Here is a 27,167-nt window from a genome sequence, read left to right as displayed (position 1 = left end):
CATAGAGAATGCTTTGCATTCGTTGAAACTGTACGGAAAAATGTTTCTGGATCACATTAAGCATACATCTGAAACACGAATCAGGAACGTTATTTTATTTAAATTAATGCGCACAAACTTGTTTCTCAAATCTTCCACGAAGGAATATGATGATCAATACAAATAAAAATTGTGATTATAATACCGTAATACTTTGCATCCGATTGTCAATGCCACTGAAAGATGAAGGCATCCCCATACTACGTCGATCATGGATTTATGTTTGACCATACTTCATCAAGCTGGTCAATGCGGATTGGTAAACGGGGGGAGGGGCAGGATCGTTCCTGATTGTTGATTACAGATTTCTTGACGCGAACCGTGGCCAGGAATAGAACTCTTGACGCGCCGGGTTGATGCCACAGCCCCTGTGACGAATGCAATTAAGAATATCTGCTCTCTGAAATAAAAAGCAAACATTGTGCCACGCTCTGAAGGTCAACTGACATTTTTGAGGTTTGGGTTTGTAGTGAGTTCTTTTACGGAGACGGATACGTTGAGGTAGAGGCAACCCGGTATGTTTATACTGGTAGGAACCCACTGGTTCCACCAGCCCACAGGGGATTATTGTGTCCGTCCGTCGTGCAAGGAGGCGCTGGGTGGGGAGGGAGGGGCTGGGTGGGGAGGGAGGGGCTGGGTGGGAGGGGTGGGGCTGGGTGGGGAGGGGCTGGTCACCCCGTGGTGCCCTTATAAAACTCAAAGTTTAACATACTCACGCCGGCTTGTGCCCGCCCTCACAGTCGGCCATATTTGCGGAATACACCACGCCGCCGTTGACCCTGGCCATTGACCGAGCAACCCAATGTTCCTACCAGCTCCCTCCGCAGGAATGTGTTTTCTAACTACAGCAACTCCCTGACGCCCCCTATCTCGGGAGGTATGGCCTTATCGTGACCTAAACACTGCCCCCTGCTGGCTCCCAGCCCTCCGGCTATCCATGTCCTAGGGGAGGCTACCTGACCCGACCCAGCCAAGGTACGGGTCTCGACCACTGGTCCCAGCTCGGCCCGGCCCCTACAAGACCGTCAGGCTCGAGGTCCCAGGGTCCTAGTCGAGCTGATCTTCAATCTTCAGTCTTCGTAGCACTGCCCTCAACCTGTGGTGAGGTCCGGATTTTATACACAGCTGTGTCAGCTTCTGGCCACGCCCCCTTTCCAGGAGGTGGGGGCCCCGGGGGATTCTAGAACACCCCGCAGCCCCTCCCCCCTGGTGGGAGGGGCCACGGGGAATTCTAGAAAATCCCGCAGCCCCCTCCCCCGGTGGGAGGGGCTACGGGGAACTAGAACACCCCACAAGCCCCTCCCCCTGGTGGGAGGGGCCCCGGGGGATCCAAGCACACCCCACAAGCCCCTCCCCCTGGTGGGAGGGGCCGCGGGGGATTCTAGAACACTCCACAAGCCCCTCCCCCTGGTGGGAGGGGCCACGGGGGATTCTAGAACACCCCACAAGCCCCTCCCCCTGGTGGGAGGGGCCCCGGGGAATCCGAGCACACCCCACAAGCCCCTCCCCCTGGTGGGAGGGGCCACGGGGGATTCTAGAACACCCCACAAGCCCCTCCCCCTGGTGGGAGGGGCCCCGGGGGATCGGAGCACACCCCACAAGCCCCTCCCCCTGGTGGGAGGGGCCACGGGGGATTCTAGAACACCCCACAAGCCCCTCCCCCTGGTGGGAGGGGCCACGGGGGATTCTAGAACACCCCACAAGCCCCTCCCCCTGGTGGGAGGGGCCACGGGGGATTCTAGAACACCCCTCAAGCCCCTCCCCCTGGTGGGAGGGGCCACGGGGATTCTAGAACACCCCACAAGCCCCTCCCCCTGGTGGGAGGGGCCACGGGGGATTCTAGAACACCCCTCAAGCCCCTCCCCCTGGTGGGAGGGGCCACGGGGATTCTAGAACATCCCTCAAGCCCCTCCCCCTGGTGGGAGGGGCCACGGGGATTCTAGAACACCCCACAAGCCCCTCCCCCTGGTGGGAGGGGCCACGGGGATTCTAGAACACCCCACAAGCCCCTCCCCCTGGTGGGAGGGGCCACGGGGATTCTAGAACACCCCACAAACCCCTCCCCCTGGTGGGAGGGGCCACGGGGATTCTAGAACACCCCACAAGCCCCTCCCCCTGGTGGGAGGGGCCACGGGGATTCTAGAACACCCCACAAGCCCCTCCCCCTGGTGGGAGGGGCCACGGTGATTCTAGAACACCCCACAAGCCCCTCCCCCTGGTGGGAGGGGCCACGGGGATTCTAGAACACCCCACAAGCCCCTCCCCCTGGTGGGAGGGGCCACGGGGATTCTAGAACACCCCACAAGCCCCTCCCCCTGGTGGGAGGGGCCACGGGGATTCTAGAACACCCCACAAGCCCCTCCCCCTGGTGGGAGGGGCCACGGGGGATTCTAGAACACCCCACAAGCCCCTCCCCCTGGTGGGAGGGGCCACGGGGATTCTAGAACACCCCACAAGCCCCTCCCCCTGGTGGGAGGGGCCACGGGATTCTAGAACACCCCTCAAGCCCCTCCCCCTGATGGGAGGGGCCACAGATTCTAGAACACCCCACAAGCCTCTCCCCCTGGTGGGAGGGGCCACGGGGGATTCTAGAACACCCCACAAGCCCCTCCCCCTGGTGGGAGGGGCCACGGGGATTCTAGAACACCCCACAAGCCCCTCCCCCTGGTGGGAGGGGCCACGGGATTCTAGAACACCCCACAAGCCCCTCCCCCTGGTGGGAGGGGCCGCGGGGGATTCTAGAACACCCCACAAGCCCCTCCCCCTGGTGGGAGGGGCCACGGGGGTTTCTAGAACACCCCACAAGCCCCTCCCCCTGGTGGGAGGGACCACGGGGGATCCTAGAACACCCCACAAGCCCCTCCCCCTGGTGGGAGGGGCCGCGGGGGATTCTAGAACACCCGACAAGCCCCTCCCCCTGGTGGGAGGGGCCAAGGGGGATTCTAGAACACCCCACAAGCCCCTCCCCCTGGTGGGAGGGGCCGCGGGGATCCTAGAACACCCCTCAAGCCCCTCCCCCTGGTGGGAGGGGCCACGGGAGATTCTAGAACATCCTTCAAGCCCCTCCCCCTGGTGGGAGGGGCCACGGGGATTCTAGAACACCCCACAAGCCCCTCCCCCTGGTGGGAGGGGCCACGGGGGATTCTAGAACACCCCTCAAGCCCCTCCCCCTGGTGGGAGGGGCCACGGGGGATTCTAGAACACCCCACAAGCCCCTCCCCCTGTTGGGAGGGGCCACGGGGGATTCTAGAACACCCCTCAAGCCCCTCCCCCTGGTGGGAGGGGCCACGGGAGATTCTAGAACACTCCACAAGCCCCTCCCCCTGGTGGGAGGGGCCACGGGGGATTCTAGAACATCCCTCAAGCCCCTCCCCCTGGTGGGAGGGGCCATGGGGATTCTAGAACACCCCTCAAGCCCCTCCCCCTGGTGGGAGGGGCTACGGGAGATTCTAGAACACCCCACAAGCCCCTCCCCCTGGTGGGCACTGACGGCCATTGCGGGTAAGTGCGGCCTACCCACGGCGCTACACGTGCGCGTTTCGCGATCCGATTCTGCAGGTTTTATGAGCTCTGGGTTTGTTTAGAGAGGGATCGGGACCCTCACAAACTCCCACCCACGTAGTCAGGAATTTGGGAAATTAATTTTTATTGCAACTTTTTGCACGCGCGCAAAGTGTAATGTTTGTTAAACGCGTAACGTTGCCATGGCAACTGCTGTTGGTGAGCGCCTATTTAAGGGCGACTTCCATGGTACAAAACCATCTTTGTTGCCGGGATCATAATGATGTCTACCACGGCACACTTAAAAAAACACATACATACATAGATACATATAAACTCGCACATGCAAGCACAATGATACAGGCACAGATGTGCAATCGTGCCAACTCCAACGCGTACACACTTGCGAAAATGCAACTTCGCGCATAAAAAAATTAACCCGTAAAAACAAAGCTTTTCACTATAAATCCTTTATATGCGTGGCATCGGTTTTATTTTATTATTCATTTGTTTTTCTTGAGTAAGAGTTTCATTTTTATCACATTGGTATTTAAAATTAAATATGAAATTATTTTTTTCCTAAAAAGTGGAAAATTTTGGAAAAAAAATTTCACGAAAATAAATTGTCACGCACAACGAGTCTGTGTGCAAAATGTCAGCTCGATTGGATCACGGGAAGTGGGTTAAAAAACGACCGAAAGATTTGCACGGTCGTAAGCAAGCAAGCACGCAAGTGAACTTAATATAAAGGATTTAAAAATAAAGACAAAGATCCCCCGTACAGCCTGCACAGGCTGTTGAGGAAAGTGCTGTTCGCCTAGCACATGCCCCGATGGGTGGCTAGCACCACGCCCGACCACCTTTGTCTCCCCACTGATGATGTTTACATACCACAACATGTACGCATTTGAGGATGAGTCGACCTAGGGGAGGCCCGGAACCGGTTCAGAACCTGGTGCGATGCGTAGTAAACGTCGCAATACGGCCGGGAGTGATGTTGGTCACCCACCCCCCTCGTGTGCAGTGCCAGCCTGCATAGGTGCTCGCTAACACCACTTGCCCCAACAGCCCGATGTGCACTCGTACAAACTGAAACAACAACAACAACCGCCATTCGCCACTAAGTGGCGGTGACGTCACCACGACGCTTGTGCCAGGCTAGGTGCACATTGAGGCCACGTGAAGTTGTCGAACGCCCGCTGGCAGGAGGTCACGGGGCAGACCCAGCAGGTGCCACGGGTCGACTGACTGAGATGACCGAGATGAGTAGCTGATGCAACACCTGTGCCCACTACTGTGCCAACTTGCTGTGCTTTAGCCACCCGGCTCTCTGCTCGTTGTTGTGAGCGTCGCTCCTCCGCCCTCCGTTGTTGTTGGAGGGCGACTGCCTCCAACTGCCCAGTAGCGTCCTTCACGAGCCTCCTCCACTGAGGCCGATCTTGACACCGCTAGTACCAGTCATCGGCAAGACCACTCAGCTCCATGTCCTCCTGTACCACATCACTCCATCTCTTCTCTAGCCCGTGACGTGCCCGTCTAGCCCCCTCGATCCGGCCGAACAAAAGCTGTTTGGACATGCGGTGGCTGGGCATGCGGGCTACATGACCCAAACTGAAACACACACACGTGCGCAAATGCAGCTTCACACGTACATACGCACGCACGTAAAACCATGCCTGCATATCTTAAGATACGGGGATTAAGTATAGGCTCCTGTGAAGCCATCACTCCGAAAGCAGTGAAAAAAAAACTATCAAATGATTGTCTTGCACTGGATCAGGTGCTGAAGGCAAAGGTGCAATCCTGAAATTGCTTGCGCATGTCACTGCTGGCAGAAGGGCCTCCGCAAGACAGAGCTCTGGAGGGAACTTTGGCCTACTCTCCCATGTGTACGGTGCGTACGTTGAACTCATTTCACGCCGTACGTAGGCCAACCGTGCCGATCGGAGGTGCGGAGTAAAGACAATGGCACTTAACACGCTGGCCACAACCTCTTGAATGAGGTGGGAGGAGGACTCAACGCTTTGGGCCCACCAGTCACAATCTGCCAATCGAATAATTGTGGTGTATCCGTTTATCCTGCTGGGTGGACAGGGGAGGGGGGTGGATTTAAGAAACTTTCTTTAGCTGCCGCGCCGGGAGATGAGATTGTGTGCGAGCCGTTCACCACAACACGTGTCTCTCTCTCACTGTGACGCTGAACGAAATTATCCAGCTTCGAGCATCTCGCTTTGGGTTTTTCGCTAAAATTTCCCAGTGTTCCCGAGTCGGCGTTTTTCTTCCCTTTCACAAGGTGGCACGAATGCCGGTTGTGCTCGTGATGAACCCATTTGAAAATGCCGTACTGCGTGCAAGGCAGAGGTCGCAATCGGGTACGCGATACCCTGTACCCTACCCGATACCCGGCCGGGTACGAGTACCCGTTTGCGACCCTGGTGCGGCCGGGTACGGGTAGGCTGTGAGTCACTGGTGAGTAACCGTTTGTCACTCATTTCCCAACGTCTTGTCTCTTCTCACAATTCAAGTTCCTAGAATCAACCCACTCGCGCCTGCAACATGGCTTCATCCCAGAGGTCGCAATCAGATACCCGTACCCTACCCGTACCCTGGCCGGGTACAGGTAGGGTACGGGTACGGCCGGGTACGGGCACCCGTTTGCGACCCTGGTGCAGGCCGGGTACGGGTAAGGAATCAAAACCCGTTTGCGACCTCTGGTGCAAGGCAGCGCAGCAACAGTGGCGCCGGCACAGAGGCAGAAAACCAGCAGCTTCGCAAAACTTAATATGATTTCAGTTCAGTGGGAACGAAGTCCGCTTAACCACGACGAAGTCTGGGGGAGTGCGCTGAACCTTTGCAGATGGGACGCCACGGTGGAGAAATGTTACATACCTCGCCTGCTATACAGGAGGTTGTGGGTTCGATCCTCACCCTGCCGCATGTATAATTTGTAAGTTTGCTTGTCTCTCTCCCCGGGGTCGCGTGGATTTTTCTCTGGTTCCTGCGGTTTTTCCCTCCACGTTTAGAATCAACGTTTTGCTTTTAGTGTACTTGGCTGCCATTCGTGTGCACGTGATGATAGGCCACTTCGTTGAGCTGTCATTTGAGATGGCCAGGTTGCTTCTGAAAAATAACTGTTCAGCTCAGTTGGGGCCTTACCTGGTAAAGTAAATATAGCAGTGGTGGATGCTGTCTGTATTCCCCTCACAAATAGCCACGGTGAAGAATTCGCTAGTTGAGATTCCCCGATCCTCCAGTGCGGTTTCGATGTTCGCATTAACAGGAGACGCTTTCCAACATCGGCTTTGGTCTTCCTCTGAGCCACCAAACACTGGAGGTCGTTAGGTCAATTGGCGACAAGTTACGACGTTGCCACAACCGCGTGTCACGGTCGAGCACCCTTAACCCGTCCAGTGACGTGACGGTCATTCGAATAAGTACTCGGCGAGCGGACAATAGCGAACTGTTGTCATTGTGGTGGAGAGTTTTTTCACACGTTGTGTTTGCGCGCGTGTGGACGTTGCATTTTCCCAACTGAGCGACAAAACCCGTTCTGTACGTTACGTATGTTGAACTTCTTTCGCACCGTACGTAGCCAACCGTGCGAACCGGAGGTGCGCTTTACTGTGAAACTCACGAGGTATATGCAGTGTAAGGAAAGGGGTAGAGCGGTGCCAAAGTGGGTCACGGCACTCCGCCATGAACCCAAAGACCCGAGTTCTGATTCCCAGCCAAAGGCTAACACCCGAATCGGTCCTGGACACACCACCCCTTCACCAAACCACGCTGAGCAGCTTTGTAAAAAGAAAATGTACGGTCAAACGAACCCTCGCGACGGATGGGCACAGTGAAGCCCTCATCCAGCAAAGGGATACTTTTACCATGATGTTCTTTGAGTCATTATGAACCTCGAGTGTTTCCATACAAGAGTACGCGCCATTACAGTCCGTTCGAAAAAGTCACCTGGGCGTTGAACAAAAGCATGATGTAACGTGTCGGTTCTAGAATTAGTACATCATCCTCAACATGCAGTATTGTGCCCATCCTTTGTGCTGGCGGATCGCCTCTGTTTGGAGAGGCCTTTATTGAACCAACAGGGATAGAAGCTGGATTAGCACAATGCCCATCCAGTGCAGAGTGGCACATTTCATCTGACAGCCAGACTGTTGCTACACACACACAAAACTTTAAACATTATTTGAAACTATCCAAACTAAAAAATGCAACCGGCGTGGTACCGATTGATCTGTAAGAGTAAGATATGACGCAATCATCTGGCTCATCAACCTCAATGTAAAATGATAGTTAGTTGTTGGTCTTCGTTATCAACACCAGCCCTACAAGAACAATGAGCACAATATATGTTTGTGATAGACTGTACACAGTTTGGTTTTTATATATATTTAGTTAAAATATGCCTGCATGACTGTTCAAGGCATTTAAAAAGAGATGTCGTGTTTTCACTACCTCACAGCTGGCTTTAATAAATGCTGTCAAACCTTAACACAAATACCATCCACATGCATATATCACACATACATAAAATACAAAGATCCCCCGTGTAGCCTTCACAGAATGTTGGGGCAAGTGCCGTTAGCGAGCACCTATGAAGGCCGGCACGGCACACGAGGGGGTGGGTGGCCAGCACCACTCCCGACCGCCTTTGTCTCCCCAGTGGTCATGTTTTACACACCGCACCAGGTACTCATTTGAGGCTGAGTCGACCTAGGGGAGGCCCATGACCGGTTCAGATAATCAATTTTACGGCTCAACGGGCCTTACCTGATATAATAATTTATAAAAAAAATTGGTTTTCATTGCATACAACAATAGGCATGAAAGAGGAAACGCATCACGCCCTCAGCGACTTCTCGCCGACTCGGCAAAGTACATTTCAAGCGCGTGCGTAATAGAAAGTGCATCCGTGCGAAACGCACAGCTTGAAAGGTAAATACAAATACATGCACACCCATACACACAAAGAGAGGCACACTGACACGTACAAATATATTTTTTTTATCATCAAATACAAATATCTCCCCATGTAACAAGACTGTTGGGGCAAGGGGCCTGTTAGCGAGCTCCTATTTAAAGCTGGCAAAATTATGTAAGTGGGTGGGTGGACAACAGCACCCCCAGTCATCTTTGCCTCCCCAAACCTGATGTTTACACGACGCACCAGGTCCCCATTTAAGGCCGAATAGACCTAGGGGAGGCCCACGACCAGTTCAGATATTTCCACCGATATTGTCTGTGAGTGGGAATCGAAGTTGGATCGCTGGGATTACACCACAGCTCCCCCGCGCGAATAGACACACGGGACAAAGATACAATGCAACAGAAAGCAGACAAAGATCCCCCGTATAGCCTTAACAGGCTGTTGGGGCAAGTGCTTTTAGCGAGCACCTATGCAGGCTGCCACTTCACACGAGGGGGTGGGTGGCCAACACTACGCCCGGCCGCCTTTGTCTCCCTAGTGGCGACATTTACTACGCATCGCACCAGGTTCTCATTGAGGCTGAGTCGACCTAGGGGAGGCCCGGTTCAGATAAGCGTAACTGGGTGTTGGCCGTGAGTGGGAATCGAACCCGGGTCATCGGGTTCGAAGCGCAGCGTAGCGCTAACCGCTGCACTACCGCTCCACACAGACATAAAGACACACACACAAGCGCACACACACAGAGTGGACCCTCGACATTGCTTAAGTTGTAGCCTGATTCCCCGTGGGCATGAGGCCAACTAAACGCTGCAGCCATGACCACAAAAAACCCAAACGCACCAACAAGTCCCTTGCAAACCACCTGCATGCCAAGTTGTGAACTTCGTGGTGTCTGCATTCAGATTCAGACACATAAGAGTGTGTGGGAGGGGGGGCAACGGGGTTTGCTGGGGTGCCCCCCTTCCCCGGATGTACGTGCGTTGAACTTCTTTCGCACCGTACGCAGCCAAGCGTGCTAATCGGAGGTGTGTGGATGAAGGCTCTCAACCCCCCCCCCCAACTCCCACCAGCCCCCCCCCCCACGTCTCAACGCCCCCCACGCCCCCCCCGCACCCCGATAGAAATGTTGAATCATTGCTCAGGAAATGTGTTGTAATAGGGGTGGGGGGGGGGTGATCACGACTCGGCAGCACGTGCAGAGTAATCAGGCCAGTTCCACAGTCACTTGGTCTTGGCCAGACCGTGCCGGTTTTTTTTTCGTCTCTCTTTAAAGCAGACCGCTTTGGGGGGCTGAGAAAAATGTAGAATTGATTTATTTGAGACTGGTGGTGTCTTGACTTTGTTCACGTGCGTATTTTCACAAGGATGATTTGCCTCGAAGGATGCCCTCTGGTATTTGAACACTTTATAAATTCTTCGTATTGTAGTGATTGCAACTGCTACCAGGTATATACGATCTAGTTACTCTCACAATACCAGTTTAGAAAGACGCACACACACAAATATTCCACTCTGGCACCAGAACTACGCGTTACTCTGGCTCCGTCAGAGGGATCCGCAGTTGCAAGTGCGTGCGGGAATCTTGGTATCTTTGTGGAATTAACCACGGGAAAATGTGCATGCGACGAGTTAAGATCCACCTGCGAGTTTGTGGTCAAGAGCCTGAAACATGTTTGCTGATAATGTTTTAGTTAGTTTAACATGTAGGCTATCGCGACCAATATCATCCATAATATAGGTTTTTTGTGGGTTATATAGCGTGAATATAAATGTCTTTAAACCCGCCACCACCGACACAGCCACAGTAAGGTTTGTCACGTAAACAAAACATGCCAATTCATTACTAGTACAGCGCACCGGTGTGTTGGATAGCAAATTTGTACTCTGATTGTGAATGTTGTAGATTTGCTCTCCAACACACAATCGGTGTGCTGTACTAGTAACGAATTGGCACGTTCTGTTTACGTGACAAACCTTACTGATTGGCCGTGTCGTGTGGTGGCGGCTTTAACGACGCATTTATATTTACGCTATATAACTCACAAACACCTACATTGTGGAAGTTTCAAATCGTGTATGTCAACTGTTATAACAACTTTTTTACCTGCTCACTGCGATAAAAAAGACGTGTCTGACCTAACTGACCCCGGCTCTTTATCGATGGTGTGGATCAATTCCTTTGCCGCTGTTGTGATACGACTTGCACACAAGGAAGTGAATCTGGCACACCGAGTTTGTCTTGCACATCCTCTGTGAATATTCTGCAACGGCTACAATTTCACATTCAGGTGGTCAAGCGAGTTACCCGCGACATGCATGGTTGCGATGTCTCCTTCGCATTTGTGGATCGGGCATTGCGTCGTTATACATTGTACGGCCAGTTCTGCATGATCACAGTGGTACATACCGGAGAGTTTAAATATTTTCCATTTGTGCATCAGGTATCGGCAACTGCCATGGTTTGTGCAGTCGATGTGGTGTACAATCCTCCAAACTACAAACTGAACATGCGTTGCTGTGGAGCATTGTGGGTAAAAGTTCAACCAAACGAAATGAGCAGAGCTCCATTCGATGCTGCACAACACAAATAACGTCTCGTGTACACACCTGATACCTGTGTTGTCAACATAATTATTCACCTGAATCGCATTCCGTTGCGATGCGATGTTAAACAGTGCGATGTGCCGGGAATGGAACGCAATTTCGCGAGGACATCCACCACAGAGGCGGAGCGATGACATTGGTTCAAGTGCGGGCCCTCGGTGGATCCCTTACATTGCAGGACTTTGAGAGATGCTGGCAGCGATGGGAAGCCATCATCCAGCAGTGGATTGATCATGGCCAATGACGATCCTACGGAGTTGTCTTTTAAAGACCGGCGTTTGATGGGGTCGTGCCTCGAGATGCGGGAGGAAACTAGACACAAATCGCATGTACGAGCAAAGGATGCCCGCTGATGTAGTGCCTTCATTCAGTACCGGCTTGGCCATTGGTGCTACTCCACCTGATTATCCTACACTTCGATTTACTTGGGCATCGGGTTTTTATTTGCATCAACAAAGCAGGCTGCTCAAATGTCCTTGAACATACACGGTGTTTATTTTGAGCACTCGCGCATTGTGAGAGACACAAAGGAAGTGTAATTTGTGACGATGATGCGGACATTGTATGTTCACAATCAATTGTCTTTGCCGTATACAAAGACAAATACAATAGATCCCCGGAATAGCCTTAACAGACTGTTGGGGCGAGTGCTGTTAGCGAGCACCTATGAAGGCCGGAACGGCACACGAGGGTGTGGTTGATCGGCACCACGCCCGGCCACCTTTGTCTCCCCCAGTGGCGATGTTTGCACACCGCACAAGGGACTCATTTGAGTCCGAGTCGACCTAGGGGAGGCCCGGGACCGGTTCAGATAATTGTCACTGGTGTTGGCCATGAGTGGGACTCAAACGCGGATCGCCGGGTTCGTAGCGCAGTGTTCTAACCCCTATACTACCACTTCCACATATATACACACACACAATACATATATACATCTTTATTCTTATTTTTTTTCTTTCTCTTACATATATAAAAGTCTCCGCGTGCTTGCGAGGGATTTGGCTCTCAAACGGTGGGGTCGACGTAGAAAAGAATTTGACAGCCAGCACGCCCTAAGCCCCGCGGTGGGAATAGTCTATTCCTTTTTCACGTCCGTCACATTTAAATTAGTTAAATTAGCGTTTTTTGGCGATAGTTTTATTATTTAATTATTTTATCTCTTGTTTATTCTCTTCGCCGCGCGCGGGCTGACAACGCAGCCAGCTGCACTTGCGCCCACTAGGTTACCCCCAGCAATCCACACGCGCCATCGCCCAAGGAAAGTCGCACACTTTTGTATTATATGCATTATATAAGACCTAAGTCCCACAAATTAGTCTTATAAGCATTTTTCTCATTACAATTTGCACTGCTCACATGGGTTGCCCCTAGAAACGCACACACGATCGCCACAAATTTTCATTCGCCTTACACATGCAGCAAAAACACCAAACACGTACATTCTTCACAGTGCTATGTCCTCTTCTCTCCACCCCACCCCATTGATACCCCAATGCGTCCTGAAACTATTATAGAGCCCCTACATATTATTCTTCTAGCGCTTACATGCCATTATTGTCGCGTGGCCGGGGGGAGCGGCCCAGCCCCCAGCCTGCCAAGGTCACACCTCGGCGGGCTGGGAAATCTAGGCGAGGCCGGGGGCTCTGCACGGGACTAGGCCTCACCACGGCACTCTGTCTGCTTACTACTTTGTGCTATACATTCCATATATACTGCTATACAGTCAGCATGTACTACTGTAGTGCTAGCAGGTACCACCACAGTCCCTATGCACTGCTGTCATCATAGCAGCAATCCACACGCGCCTGCTGTAATCATAGCTTACACCACAGTATACACTACTGTTATCAAAGCAGGTACCACCACAGTATGCACTGCTGTATTATTAGCAGGTACCACCACAGTCGGTATGCACTGCTGTAGTGATAGTGCATACCGTCGATGTTTGTGTGCGTAAGTCCATGTTTGTGTGGTAGTCAATGTGTGTGCGTGTGTAGACAACTACTCTTTTTAAATTAAGTTACTTCTTTTCACAATAATAATGCCTGCGTCTAAGTCCATGTGTGCGTGTGGGTCGATGTGCGTGTCTGCGGCGATGTGTGTGTGTAAGTCGATGTGTCTGTGTGTCAGAGTCGATGTGTGTGCGTCGCTCCATGTGAGTCAGTGTAAGTCCATTTCTTTCTGTGTGTTTTGGTCCATCTGTGCGTGTGAGTCCATGTGTGTGTGTCTGTACGTACATGTGTGTGTGTGTGCGTACGTCCATGTGTGTGTGTCAGTCCATGTGTGTGTGGCTCTATGTGCGTGTGTGAGTCCATGTATGTTTGTGTGGGAGTCTGTGTGTCAGTCGATGTGTGTATGACAATGTGTGTGAGAGTCCATGTGTGTGTGTGCATCGATATGTCTGTGTAAGTTCATATGTCTGTGTGTGTGAGTCTATGTATGTGTGTGTGTGAGTCGATGTGTGTCTGTAAGTCGATGTGTGTGCGTGAGTCGATTTGTGTCTGTAAGTCGATGTGTGTGCGTGAGTCGATTTTTGTCTGTAAGTCGATGTGTGTGCGTTAGTCGATGTGTGTCTGTAAGTCGATGTGTGTGCGTGAGTCGATTTGTGTCTGTAAGTCGATGTGTGTGCGTGAGTCGATTTGTGTCTGTAAGTCGATGTGTGTGCGTGAGTCGATGTTGTGCCTGTAAGTCGATGTGTGTGCGTAAGTCGATGTGTGTGCGTGAGTCGATTTGTGTCTGTAAGTCGATGTGTGTGTGTAAGTCGATGTGTGTCTGTAAGTCGATGTGTGTGCGTGAGTCGATTTGTGTCTGTAAGTCGATGTGTGTGCGTGAGTCGATTTGTGTCTGTAAGTCGATGTGTGTGCGTGAGTCGATTTGTGTCTGTAAGTCGATGTGTGTGCGTTAGTCGGTGTGTGTCTGTAAGTCGATGTGTCTGCGTGGGTCCATGTGTGTGTAAGTCCCTGTGTGTGTGTCTTAGTCGATATTTCTGTCTTTGTAAGTCCATATGCGTGTGTGTAGGTCAATGTGTCTGTGAGTCTATGTATGTGTGTGTAACTCCATGTGTGTGTGTCTAAAGTCGATGTCTGTCTGTGTGAGTCCATATGTGTGTGTATGTGTGTGCGTGTAAGTCGATGTGTTTCTATGTGTGTGGGTCGATGTCTGTGTGTAAGTCGATGTGTGTGTCCGTCTTTTTCACCCGGGCAACGCCGGGTACTTAGCGCTGGTACAGGCTATAAAACAACATCTACAGATCTTTGACAGTAAAATACGAATAAGAATTAAGCATTGGGAGTGGTTCATGACCGCTAGCTGAAACGACTTCTCAGCTGTCATCATGGACACTGTTCCGTGATAGAAAGGGATGCTCTGGGTTGCAATGGTTAGCAGCGCAATGGTTAGTAGCAGCACTGGACCTGCGTGTCAGAGGTTGCTGGTTCGATCAGACCTCCCGGCACCTTCTGTCAATGTCCACCCACCAGTTTAAATGGGTACCACGCAGTTCGTCAATCGGCAGGTTCACACGTGCGGCGGGGTGAAGTGTGGGTATGCCCACCTCTATCTGAGACACCTGGCCAGCGTGGAAGAGTAGGCCAAAAACACTCACGAGAGGGAGCTCTACTAGAGGGAGCTCCCTGCCGCCGTGCAGGCCCTTCTGCCAGCGGTGGTGTGAGCGAGCACTTGCAGCCCTGCGCTTTTACCTTTTTTTTTTACTCTATAGCAGAAAAACATAAAGAAAATCGAATATTTTTGGACACAGCCCAAAGTGTTATCGGAACAAGATAAACTCCTCTTATCCACGTCGATATGGGCGGCACTATTTTACCTGAGCCTCCCCCCGCCCCACAAACAATTTCCTCAAAAAGTGCATTTATTACTTAGTAAATACAGACGAAAGGATGATATTGCTGCCGCTTCTGGGTGGTGGCATAGCCACCTGATCTATTTCCCCCCCCCCCCCCAGGTTAGTCCTCTTTGTTGAGACAGCTGTGGCTGGGAAATCTTGAGAGTCTTCACGGGACATTCAAACGTTCCCGGTTTGAGTCAGTTGTATGGCTGTGATCACCCCCCCCCCCCGCCTCTCTTCAGGAATTATGAGGTCTATTTTTTTCTTTCTATGTTAGCTACTGGTTTGTTATATCTCCATATCTGGACATCCTACATCTGGGCCACTCTAATTATCTGGGGGAAAGACACGATCGACAGGAGGAATTTATCCAGAAAATTTGATGCAGATTGAGTGAGACAATAGGGTAACACACGCTGCAGACAACGGTAATTTTGGTGTAGATATAGTCACATTTATTCTTGGCTATACATCAGTGTTAATGTCGGAGGTAACACATGGTGTAAACAAAACAAATTGAAAGTCTTTCCTTTTACGATTTGGTGCAGTGGATCGATCGTGTGAGACTGGTAGTTGGAAGCCACGCGATTTGAAATTTCACTTCAGCGATCAAACTCGAAACACTTCACTCTGCCTCTGGCGTAGGCGAGATCAAATGTGGTGCCACTTTGTGAGTCATCAACAGTGGCTGGTTGTATAATGATTATAAGATTAACAACCCTGCCAAATGAATTGGGGGATTTCCACATCTGACTAAAGAGCTGCACACAGCCCGGTTCAATTGGAAACAAAGTGGACTTTTATAATGATGGCCATACCAGGAAATGCAATTATTGTAAAATAATAACAGCATATTGAGTTTATGCATATAAAAACCAGCACACCTCAAGATCAGCCTTACACACGGCACTGCTGGCAGAAGGACCTCCACTCATTTCTTCAGAACTGCTCTGTGTTTAGTTGGTTGTCCTACTCCTTCACCTCCGAGTAGCACGATTGCAAACGAAGTTCTACATACATACATACATAGCACGGTTGGCTACGTATGGCGCGAAAGAAGTTCAACATATGTACGTTTGTCTCATTCTCCACGCTTCCTCCTCCCCGTTTCACCCCCTTCCCTCCACCATCTCCTCCAGGAAACCGCATTCTTGCAAAACTTACGTCACGCCTTGCGGTGTCTCCACGCACAACACCAGGGCAGACAGTCGAATCCACTTCTCGACTTTTGCCCTCAAACGACAAGCGGGATGAATCTCCTCACTCGAGGCTGCCCGAGTTGGCCCCAGCAGTTGGTGACCGCTCTCATCAAGCGGCGCAAGCGCTTCCTGCAGCTGCTGGTCATCCAGTTGCTGGTGTGCGTGGCGATCGTGTATCGCACGGCCTTCCTCGAGAGCTCGGTGGCCAGCCACATCGTGTCCTACTCGTACCGCTACGTCATCAACGACTTCGAGGCGCTGGGCACGGCCGACAGGAAGGCGCGCTTCCCGCACACGCACACCTACCTCATCAACCACCCGGACGCGTGCGGTAGAGCCGACGAAGCGGTGCTCTTGCTGGCGCTCGTCAAAACGCCGCCGGGAAATCGCGAAAGGCGCGACGCGATCCGCGCCACGTGGGGGCGGCCGCACGAGGCCCTCGGGCCGGACGGGTCGACGCGCGGGACGTCTGGCGATCGGCGCGTTGGCCACAAATCGGAATTGGCGTCGGACGGTGGCGAGCCGCGTGGCGAAGGCGGCAAAGGTGGGCGCGGGATGGTGAGGGTGATGTTCATCGTGGGGCTTCCCAAGGACGGCGGCGGCGGAGGTGGGGGAGTGAATTCTGCGCTGCAGGCCCGACTCCGCGAGGAGGACGCGGAGCACGGGGACATCGTGCAGGAGGACTTTGTGGACGACTTCTATAACCTCACCACCAAGCTGGTGGCGCAGCTGCGCTGGGTGGACAGCTTCTGCCCGCACGCCGACTTCGTGATGAGCGTCGACGACGACGTCTTCATCCACACGCCCAACGTGGTGCGGTACCTGCTGGGCGTCAAGCGCGGCAACGGAGGCGAGGTGCCCAGGTACGCGACGGGTTGCCCGTGACGGGCTGCATCCCCGTGCCCTCCAGCACTACGTGAGCCCGCTCCCCACCAGCCCGCGCCCCACCAGCCCGCTCCCCACCAGCCCGCGCCCCACCAGCCCGCTCCCCACCAGCCCGCTCCCCACCAGCCCGATCCCCACCAGCCCGCTCCCCACCAGCCCGCTCCCCACCAGCCCGCTCCCCACCAGCCCGCTCCCCACCAGCCCGCTCCCCACCAGCCCGCTCCCCACCAGCCCGCTCCCCACCAGCCCGCGCCCCACCAGCCCGCGCCCCACCAGCCCGCTCCCCACCAGCCCGCTCCCCACCAGCCCGCTCCCCACCAGCCTGCTCCCCACCAGCCCGAGCCCCACCAGCCCGCTCCCCACCAGCCCGCTCCCCACCAGCCCGAGCCCCAGCAGTATTCAATCCGTTCACGGAGTTAGTGCCAAAAACGCCCTCAAGGAACACGCAGTTTAAAGACAAGAATCATAATACTATTTTATTTAAGCGTCACACATGTCCCACTGCGTCTTGGGGGGGGGAGGGGGTGGTAACGTTGTGCAGTTTTGGCACGGGTGCGTGTGGGAAACCACGGGCGAAGTTTGAAGGTAGCCAGAAACCGGGGTGTCAGCTATTTTTCCCGATCTCTGTAATCCTGCGTTGTGAAATTTGGCCAACTCCATTTTAAAACGAGCGTCCGCGTGCGGGGAAACCCACTCGCACGCGCGACGGGGTCGGGGCCGCGTAACGCTCCATCCCCGGACAATAAAAAAATAATCGAGCTCGCCAACAACACTGTGGGCCTTGGAAGGGAATAAATAAATAGCGTGCGGTGTTTCGGGCAATGGCTCTTCATCATAGCACAATCCCCGAATGGATAAAAGTTAATCCACTTGCCGTACTGCCATTTCCCTAACAAGGCAGGAGATGGTGACCACAAGAGCGTCCATGAGAAAGGGGTTTGACATCTTCATGTGATTCACCAGCCTTCACATCCAAAGCGCTGGACTTACAGGCGTACATAGCCACCATGTATATCGTACTACCTGAGTAAAATGTCTTTTGGCCGGATGACCTGGGTTTATTCCTGCCTGGCTGGATGCCTCGCTCCCAACAGAGCATGCTCGGTGGCGACGTCACAGCGCACATCTGCACGGTGACGTCGCCCGCGTCCCACGGAGTTGAGCCGGGTCCGTGCGTCGAGCTGACATCACGCCTCACCCCCACCCACCCACCCACCTGTGCATCCCACTCTCCTACTCGTGCCACTGTATTGCGTGAAAACGAAGGGCGGGAGATAAGGGAGGGGAACTGGAGGTGAGTGAGAGAGCTAGAGGATGGAGGTGAGTGAGAAAGTTAGAGGAGGGAGGTAGAGATGGAGAGGTAGAGGGGCCAAGGGAGAGCGGTTAAAGGTGTGAAACGGAAAGAGGAGAGTGCTGAAAGGCAACATGCAGTGGGAAGGGAGGATTCAGGGAGAGAAGGGCAAGAGAGATTGAGATGGGAAAGGGAGAGTTGGGAATATGGTGAGCGAGGGTGAGAGTTCAGAGAGAGAGAGAGAGAAACAGGTAGGGAAGTGGGTGAGATACAGTGGGGAGGGAAGTGGGTGGAGACGGGGAATTCAGAAACAGACAAAGTGAGAAATCAAGATACTAATTTGGATCTACAGTACAGACCAGGCAAGAGAAAGGTTGACGAGACAGAGCTCTGCATAAGAATGCAAGTTCTTTTTCCTGGCTGGCTGGAGACGGATGGACGGTCACGTCAAAAAGACGTGCGGTTTGCTAGTATGTACGTAAAAATGTATTTAAGTGGTTGACTGGCCAGATAATATCGGGAGAGGGTCATAATTGTGCCCCCTCACACTGACAATGAATAACTCAAGGGTGTACGACATCTTTGGCTGCTTTAGACAACTAGACGAAGAGAATGACAACAATCCACAGATGGAGGCCTTGGCTAAAACGCCACAGGTTGTCGTCTTTGGCCAGACATAGGATCAAAATAAGAAATTCTGACAAAGGTGACCGCTTGCAGCACGTGGCAGTCTCTCCCATTGTCTCTATCGCTCGCTGCATTGTCACATCCATCCTCATGTAGGTCACGGTCTAATCTCGCCGTCTCCACCGCATTTGAATATTTCAATTTATTTTCGTAACTTACTCCTTTCGCACCCTCTATCTAGCGCAGTTGGCTGCGTACGATGGCGAGAAATGACGAACATCCCCCCCCCCCCACCGTCGACAGGGACTTCTGGGTAGGCCACGTGCACCGCGGCGCCCCGCCGGTGCGCTCCCGCTCCAGCAAGTACTTCGTGCCGACCGACATCTACCCCCTGCCCGCCTACCCGGACTACACGGCGGGCGCCGCCTACGTGGTGTCGGCGGGGCTGGCGCGCCGCGCCTACCGCGCCGCGCTCACCCTGCGCCGCGACCTCTACATCGACGACGTCTTCCTGGGGGTGTGCGCGTCGCGCATCCCCGGCTCCCCGCGGCCTCGCTCGGAGCCCTTCCTGTGCGGCGAGGGGCGCGCCGTGCGCCACCCGTGCGCCCACGGGCGCGTGCTCAGCTCGCACGGCCACGTGGGCGCCGGCGAGATGGCCGCGCTGTGGCAGGAGGCGGTGGTGGGGCCCGCGGAGGCGGAACGCCGGGGCGGGGGGGGGGCGGCGTCGGCGGCGCGGCGGGCGCTGTGCGGGGTGGTGAACGCGGCGCTGGTGAACCTGCCCTTCGTCCACATCGTTTACCCCTGCGCGATGCCGCTCTGAGCGCCGACGGGCGGCGGGGGCGGAGGCTCGGGTCGCCCGCCGGGGTCCGTGACTCTTCTGCGCGTGCGTGGGATGTGCACGAGGAACGCGGTCGACTCGTGGTTGGGTGAAGTTTGAGTCGCGGTCGGCGATTCAGTCGACACGCCGCCGCCGTCGTCGCAATCATTGGCATCTTCAGCGTTGTTGTCATCATTATCACCGTCATCGTTTTCATCATGATCGTCACCTACCTCTCATCATCGTCATCACCACGAATGTCACTCATCGCCGTAACAATCGTCACCTCTCATCATCCGTGTCACGATCAACAACATCACTTTCACCTCTATGAGGTGAAATCAATGAGTAGAACGTTGCGAGGGTCAACCGATCTTGAAGTGATGTCGCGAGACCAGTCATCCGCCATAGGAAGATGGAATTTTGACCACTGTCTCAGGGCTGCTCATGAAGACATTGCGACTGACCGGCCGTCTTCAGGAATTTCATATGAACACTCTTATGTATGTGAATACACGCGCACCTACGCTGTGTCTCCGGATACGCTCACAAACGTGAATAGGTAATCGACAAAACCACAGTGTATATAACGCACACATTCACGCTCGTGGCATACGCGTGCGTACATCGCATGCAACAGATGCACAAAAGCGGACAGCGTAGGCGACATGCAGACACGGAAACGGCAAAACACTGAACACACTACACTTTAAACACACGGGTTACACGACACGCATGTTTACACGTACATGCGTGAGCACTGGTACAATGCTACTCTGTGCGGATGTTTGCCGAAAAGCCATAAACATGATCTCTGTATTGGAGGACCGACTCGGGAAAACTCCAGCCCTCGCACGACCAGGCACCCCTTCCTGCTCCTCCTTTGTCCACAACCCAGGCAGTGTCACAGGGCTTGCTGCTCATTTGCACATCACGTGACGAAGTTTATGAAAGCTGCGGACATCCTGTCGACAATCGTGCTCAGGGGGGGTCAGAAGTTTGCGAGTTTTATACGGCGACGAGATGTTAACTACATCACCTGCTGTACAAGAGGTCCGTGGGTTCTATCCCGACCCTAATACCTGCTATGTATTTGGAGTTTGCATGTTCTCCCCGTGGTCCCGTGCATTTTTCTCCGGGTCTCCCGGTTATTCCCTCCACATTTAGAATCGACGTCACGCGTTTAGAGTATTTGGCTGCTGCTATAAATTCCACGCGACAAGCCACTTCGTTGGGCGATAATTTGTGGCCAGAGCTACAAAGCTCAGTGGGCCTTGCCTGGTAAAATAAAAAATCCAAAGTTTTGTTTCGTTTACATGAGGTTTAGACGCGAGGGGTGAGAGGGTCACAAGGTAGAGCACGCACCTTGCTATCTCTCCCCTCGGCCATTCGCTGAACTGTTGCAACCAAAACTCGATCCCGCAAACTCTGAATTTCCAGGTGTTCTAACCACAGTTTTTTTTAAAAAAGGGCTTAAGCCAAGCGGTGTTTTTTTTGGTCGTTTTGAGTCAATGTCTGAGATGCCTTACTTACTCTGATAAAGTACAGCACTGTGATACAGCAATGCACGTGTAACAGCTATTATTGTTAATCCACTGCTGGATGATGAGGATCTCCCCGCACCGCGTGGGTCTTGTGAGTTCCTTGACCCATACCCTCACCATGCTGGCCCAGTGTGGTTCGTTGACGGCATCGTAACGTCGACTTTACAGCGCGGCATTGGATTTGGACACCGTACGCCTCCCAGAAGCCTATAACACCTGTTTTGCATCATAGTCGCCTATCCAGCCACCATCTGTTCAGGCTTGAACCCTGCTAAGCTTCCTCGACCTTGGCGATTTGGTCATCGAGCGAATTCATCTGCGGACAAATTCATTGCCTGCGGCAGCAGTGAGCATTTAAAGAACGCGTTGGAGGCGTACATTTCGGAAGGCATAACCACAAGGGGCTCAACGACCAACCAATTGTGAAAAAAAAATCGTTAATGTTCAAAGCCAGGTCAACCTAGGTGCCTGGGTCGACGGCCCGGTAATTTTCAAATGCACAGAAATGCAATGCAGTAGGCAAACAGACTTGACGGCTCTGAAGTGGGCCGCCCAAGCCTTCGATGTATCGGCAGCAAATGCACTAACAATGCAGGTGATACCATAGTTACGCTTAGGTGTTTGACTTTCTCTCTACCAGTGACTTACAGAACAATTATTTATTGAATGAGCCTTCACATAGCCATATGTATGTGTGTATAAACACGGATTATAATCGAGAGCTTTGCCGTCATTTGCACGCGCTTTTTTAAATTGTCGTTCTTGAGAGTGTTCCAAAAAATGGGTTGTGTGTTTGCCTTGATCGGTGAGTTTCCAGATGTGAAATTAGTGTGTCTTGCACATTCTTATAGAGGTGGTTAGATGAATAAAATATGATTGGTAATGCAAAAGCTCACTTTGATCTAGGTCAGGGGAAAAAAATTAAAGAGGTGTTGAAGAACGTACACGTTATTCTTGAATCCCTTGGCGAAAGATATTTTGCACCAAATGTTTATAGGGAAGCTCGCACGCAAAGACACATTCGTGTATACGTTGTGCACAAAAGCACATCCATTAAACTGTATTACGCACACATGCAGACACTGTCACATACATACAATAATAATGAAGTAATAATTGTACAGCCCTTTGTCAAAGATCTCCATGCCAAGTCATGAGTTTTTAAAACGATACTTCACTACCCTGGGTCCGTGTTGGTTGGTGAAGGAACCAGGAGTTGGGGAGGTCAGGACTGGTCAAAATGAGCGCTCGCCCCTGAAGTTCGCCGTGGCCACAATTTTAATTCGGGTCCCCGAGTTCACAGCGCGCTGCCGTACCACCACTCGTCCCTGGATACTCCCATAAAGCTACAACAACAAACCGCCGTTCGCCAATAAGTGGCACGCACATGCCCGCACAGACGTGCGCGCACAAACATGCACACACACACGTGCGCTCACTGCACGCGCATTGGCTCGCCGTGAATGCGCAAATATCCTTTGCAGACTTTCAAAACAAAATGTGCCGCGTACCAGTTTGTGATACGGCATTTTTCCCTGACTACGCAGATAATAAAACATTGGAAGGCCTTCACATTTCAGTCTGTCTGGCACAAGCCATCGCTCTGTTAACCCAAGTATTGACCCGGGAGTCCCCATGTGACTCAATGGGCCCCGGATTCTTAAAAACATAAACATCTAAATAAAAAGAAAATCTCTCTCGTCTCTCTTTGATGCATGTCTCCTCTGTTGTCTCACTACATCTTTTATTTGTCTACATTTCTCTACAACTCTATCTCTTCTTCATAGCTCTTCTGTCATCTCACTAGAACTTTAGGCATTGAAAGAGGGGGGCCCCCCTAAATGTCTGCTTATGCCCCCCCCCCCCCAATTGAAATGGCTAGCACCGTCACTGCTTGCCACCACCATCACCATCCACAGTGTTCTGGGTCTCATTGGAATTTCATTAAGTCTCACCCAAGGCGCACACTCCCTAGACATTTACCTGGACGGATCAGCCACATGCAGCAGCCACTTGACGGACTCTGATGCCGGTAGAATGCCGTTAATGCATCTACGAGAGGATAACGGTATAGAAAAAGCCTATATATAGATACACGCCGATATACACGAACACACGAACACAAACACATCAAGGAGTTATTGACCCCCACGGTTGCGAGATGTGTCCTGCTTCGCCTGGTATGCAGGAGGTCGTGGGTTCAATCTCGACCCTGACACCTGCTGTATATTTGGAGTTTGTGTGTCTCTCCCCCCGTGGTGGCGTGGATTTTTCTCCGGGTCATCCGGCTTTTCCACTCCACATTTAGAAACATGCGTTTAGAATATTTGTAAATTTCCACGTAATAAGCCACTCTGTCGAGCTGTCATTTGTGGCCAGGTCGCTTCTGAAAAAGAGCTACATAGCTCAGTAGGCCTTTACCTGGTAAAATAAAAAATAGTATAAAAAGTTAAATTTTGATTTCGATTTAAAGCTTTCGTGTCTGCAGGGATTCATCTTCTTGGTTGTTTTGGTAAAGTCACGTAGAATGGAAATAATAAAATAAAAAAATAAAACATTTTATTATGTTTTATTTTTATTATTTTATTACGTTTTATTTTTATTATTTTATTATTTCCATTCTACGTGACTTTACCGAAAGAACCAAGAAGTTAAATTTTGATTTAAAGCTTTCGTGACTGCAGGGATTCATATTCTTGGTTCTTTCGGTAAAGTCACGTAGAAGGGAAATAATAAAATAATATTGATATAAAACAATAACAGCACTTATTTTATATTTCTATTATTTTATTATTTCCCTTCTACGTGACTTTACCGAAAGAACCAAGAATAAAAAAAGTTAGTTAAATAGTTACTTTATGGATAGTTGCAAATTGGGGTCGCGATTGTATAAAGAAAATCAATGTGGTCTCGTTTTTTTTTACTATCGCGTTTGTATTGTTTCTCGTTTGCTTTGACTACACTGTACAGTTTTAAGCAATCCGTTTGCCTAAATGTAATATGAGCAGATAATTTGTGTAAATTGTAAATACTTAATTTCCACATTTAGCGATCTGATGTTTGTACCACGAGCGTAAGAATCGGTTCAATCTATGAATACATTTTGATGCATCCTTCCATTTATACAACCATCCACAAATACAAATATCCCTCGTGTAGCCTCCGACTGTTCTGTTATCGAACACGTATTATGGCATGCACAACACTTGAAATGGTGGTGTGGCCAGCACCACGCCCGGCCGCCTTTGTCTCCCCAGTGGCAATGTTTACACATCGCACTAGGTACTAATTTGAGGCTTAGTCGACCTAGGGGAGGCCCAGGACCAGTTAATTAAATTGTCACTGGTGTTGGCCGTTAACGGGAATCGAACTCGGGTCGACCGGATTCGTAGCACAGCGTGGTTACTGCTACGCTATAGCTCCCCACACCCTATATACGCGCACACACACACTACACGGCCACACACGTACACACACAAAGATAAAGATCCCCCGTGTAGCCTTAACACACTGTTGGGGCAAGTACTGTTAACTCTGCAACTATGAAGGCTGGATCGGTATACGAGGGGGTTGGTGGCCAACACCATGCCCGGTCACCTTTGTCTCCCCAGTGGCGATGTTTACACACCGCACCAGGGACTCATTTGAGGCCGAGTCGACCTAGGGGAGGCCCGGGACCGGTTAAAAGAATTTGCGCACGCACAGCACCACGAACCAATAACTGTAGCCTCGGCATTAGACGCAGCCCCCCCCCCCCCACGCCTGCACACTTAATTGCCGGCCCAGTTATTTATTGCCCCTCTCAATGTGCCTGAAGCTGGATTGTGGCCCTTTCTGACGCTCCTGGTGGAATGTTATTTGCCGAGATGTGCCAAAAAGATAAACACGCCTTGGGAAATGGACTTTGGAAACTCACGAGAGTCCTCAAGGGATGTGGTGGTTGTCTGGAATTCGGTCGTGTGTAGCAATCGCAGTATGGTGTATGGCAGCTTAGTGGGAAGGAGGATAAAAATGCAGCACAAAGTAGCGGCGTGTCTGACTCGCTGGTGAACTACGCTACGCGTGAACAGAAGTTCAGGTGTGTGGACGTCTATATTCACGTACAGTTACTCCGTGCACAAATATAGCGGTGGACGTAAAAGTCAAACCGCGTCAAACACGGCGAAAGGGCCCCAAGTTCTCGAAGGTGCTCAAGGATCGGAGCGCGCTCGCGCGTACGCGAAGTGATCGGGTGTGTGAACGCCCGCAGAACAGAACAGTTGCACCGTCCATGCCCAGATACTGCCCTGTGTGTGTGTGTGTGGGGTCGGTTAATTGGTCAGGGCAGGGTTTGTTTACACGGCATTGTTGGTGGTCGGATATGCGACGCTGTTCCTGTATTGCATCGGTCGCTGTCGCGCGTGCGAATCGGTGATACTGACGACCAGCGATGAATTTAAAACGCTCACTGAGTCCTTGAGTCACTTACTGAATGTTTCGTTTTTTTATTTACAAAATGTGCAAAATGTATAATTTTATTAACGTTGTATATATTATTTGGCTTTTATATATATACACACAGCCTGAGCAATATTTTTCCACATTTCTATTATTTTTGACAGCTTTGCGCCAGCATTTCTTGACGAGAATGCGCCACGGCGTGGCGAGATTTTCGCAAACGCGGACACGAAACCTCCACTGTGTGGATGTGAAATCTGGAATTCCCTTCAGGATGGTTCACGAAGAGCCCCATTTATTTATTATTATTATTGTTTGATCACTTTGTTTACACCAAACCAGCGGTGTTGCAGATCTCAATCGCCTCCCTGCGCCCAGCGGTGTAAATGGGATGCAGCGTGGTTCGTCTGATACCGTGACCGTGCTGGACGTCTGTAAACAAAACGAGCTTTTTCGATTCAAAGCTTTCGTGACTTGCAGGGATTCATCTTCTTGGTTCTTTCGGTAAAGTCACGTAGAAGGGAAATAATAAAATAATAAAAATAAAAACAATAAAATAATTCTCACGACGTTTCGGCCACAACGCAAGCAGCCGTCCTCAGGTGAAGACCCCGACAGACCTGGTCTTCACCTGCGGACGGCTGCTTGCGTTGTGGCCGAAACGTCGTGAGAATTATTTTATTATGTTTTATTGTTATTATTTTATTATTTCCCTTCTACGTGACTTTACCGAAAGAACCAAGAAGAAAAAAAACGAGCTTTGTAGCTCATCAGATTCCTGGCCAATGTTTTAGGGATGAGGCCAAATCGATTTCAAGGAGCTACGTCTCTCTCTCTCGAGAGAGAGGTAGCTCCTTGAAATCGATTTCAAGGAGCTACCTCTCTCGAAAGAGAACTCCCTTGTAGAGGCGCTCCGACTTGGCTGCAGTGGTTTGAGCAAGCAATTTCAGGGCTCCACCTTCAATTTTTTTTTACCAGATTACTCTGCATGTATGTTGTAACTACTTTGAGCACTCTCCTTAGACTATGATGTCTCCATCAAAAAGATGCCGGCTGCATTATTTAGCAGTTCTGTGCGCTTTCCTTTTCTGTGAATCCCTGCGTTTTGTGATAATCTCTGCATCTTGCATTTTATAAGCATTCGTATTTTTTGCAGGTTACAGATGTGTGTTTGGAAAATAAACATTAACCATATGTATCAACAGCCCGTTGTCAATCCATTGCTAGATAGAAGGCCTCCCCATGCCACAGCGTTGATGAGCGTTGTTCGACCATACTTCACCACGCTGGCAAGCGTTGGCTGGTCAAGGGGTTTGCTGTGGCTGAGAATCGGGTCGGTGGGTTCACAGTGCCAGCCACCGGCACAACCGTTCCACCGAAAAAGAACTAATAAATACAATATAATACAAAAAATTGTACTGCATTGGAAGGGTTTTGTCAATA

At 51.5% G+C, this 27,167-nt stretch overlaps 2 protein-coding genes across 12 annotated transcripts in view; one reads left to right on the top strand and one right to left on the bottom strand.

Moving 5' to 3' along the window:
• B3GNT5 (UDP-GlcNAc:betaGal beta-1,3-N-acetylglucosaminyltransferase 5) overlaps positions 1-20,735 on the top strand; it is a 36,828-nt gene extending 16,093 nt beyond the window's left edge. The window contains exons 1-4 of one of the 4 annotated variants that reach the window (XM_061575664.1): positions 4,779-4,806; positions 5,376-5,434; positions 16,064-16,986; positions 19,230-20,735. In XM_061575664.1, the coding sequence (XP_061431648.1) occupies positions 4,794-4,806; positions 5,376-5,434; positions 16,064-16,986; positions 19,230-19,746 (1,512 nt within the window). In that variant the 5' untranslated portion in view covers positions 4,779-4,793 and the 3' untranslated portion in view covers positions 19,747-20,735. Of the gene's footprint in view, positions 1-3,430; positions 3,541-4,778; positions 4,807-5,375; positions 5,435-7,486; positions 8,485-16,063; positions 16,987-19,229 lie in introns of those variants that run through there. The other 3 variants (XM_061575666.1, XM_061575667.1, XM_061575665.1) reach the window with 3 other exon arrangements.
• LOC133357615 (guanine nucleotide exchange factor DBS-like) overlaps positions 1-27,167 on the bottom strand; it is a 198,514-nt gene that overhangs the window by 81,399 nt on the left and 89,948 nt on the right. The gene's annotated exons all lie outside the window — the stretch shown is intronic.

Source organism: Lethenteron reissneri, chromosome 58 (assembly GCF_015708825.2).
Source record: "Lethenteron reissneri isolate LAM-NWPU_2019-01 chromosome 58, ASM1570882v1, whole genome shotgun sequence".
NCBI lineage: Eukaryota > Metazoa > Chordata > Hyperoartia > Petromyzontiformes > Petromyzontidae > Lethenteron > Lethenteron reissneri.
This window is presented reverse-complemented; position numbering and strand designations above follow the sequence as displayed.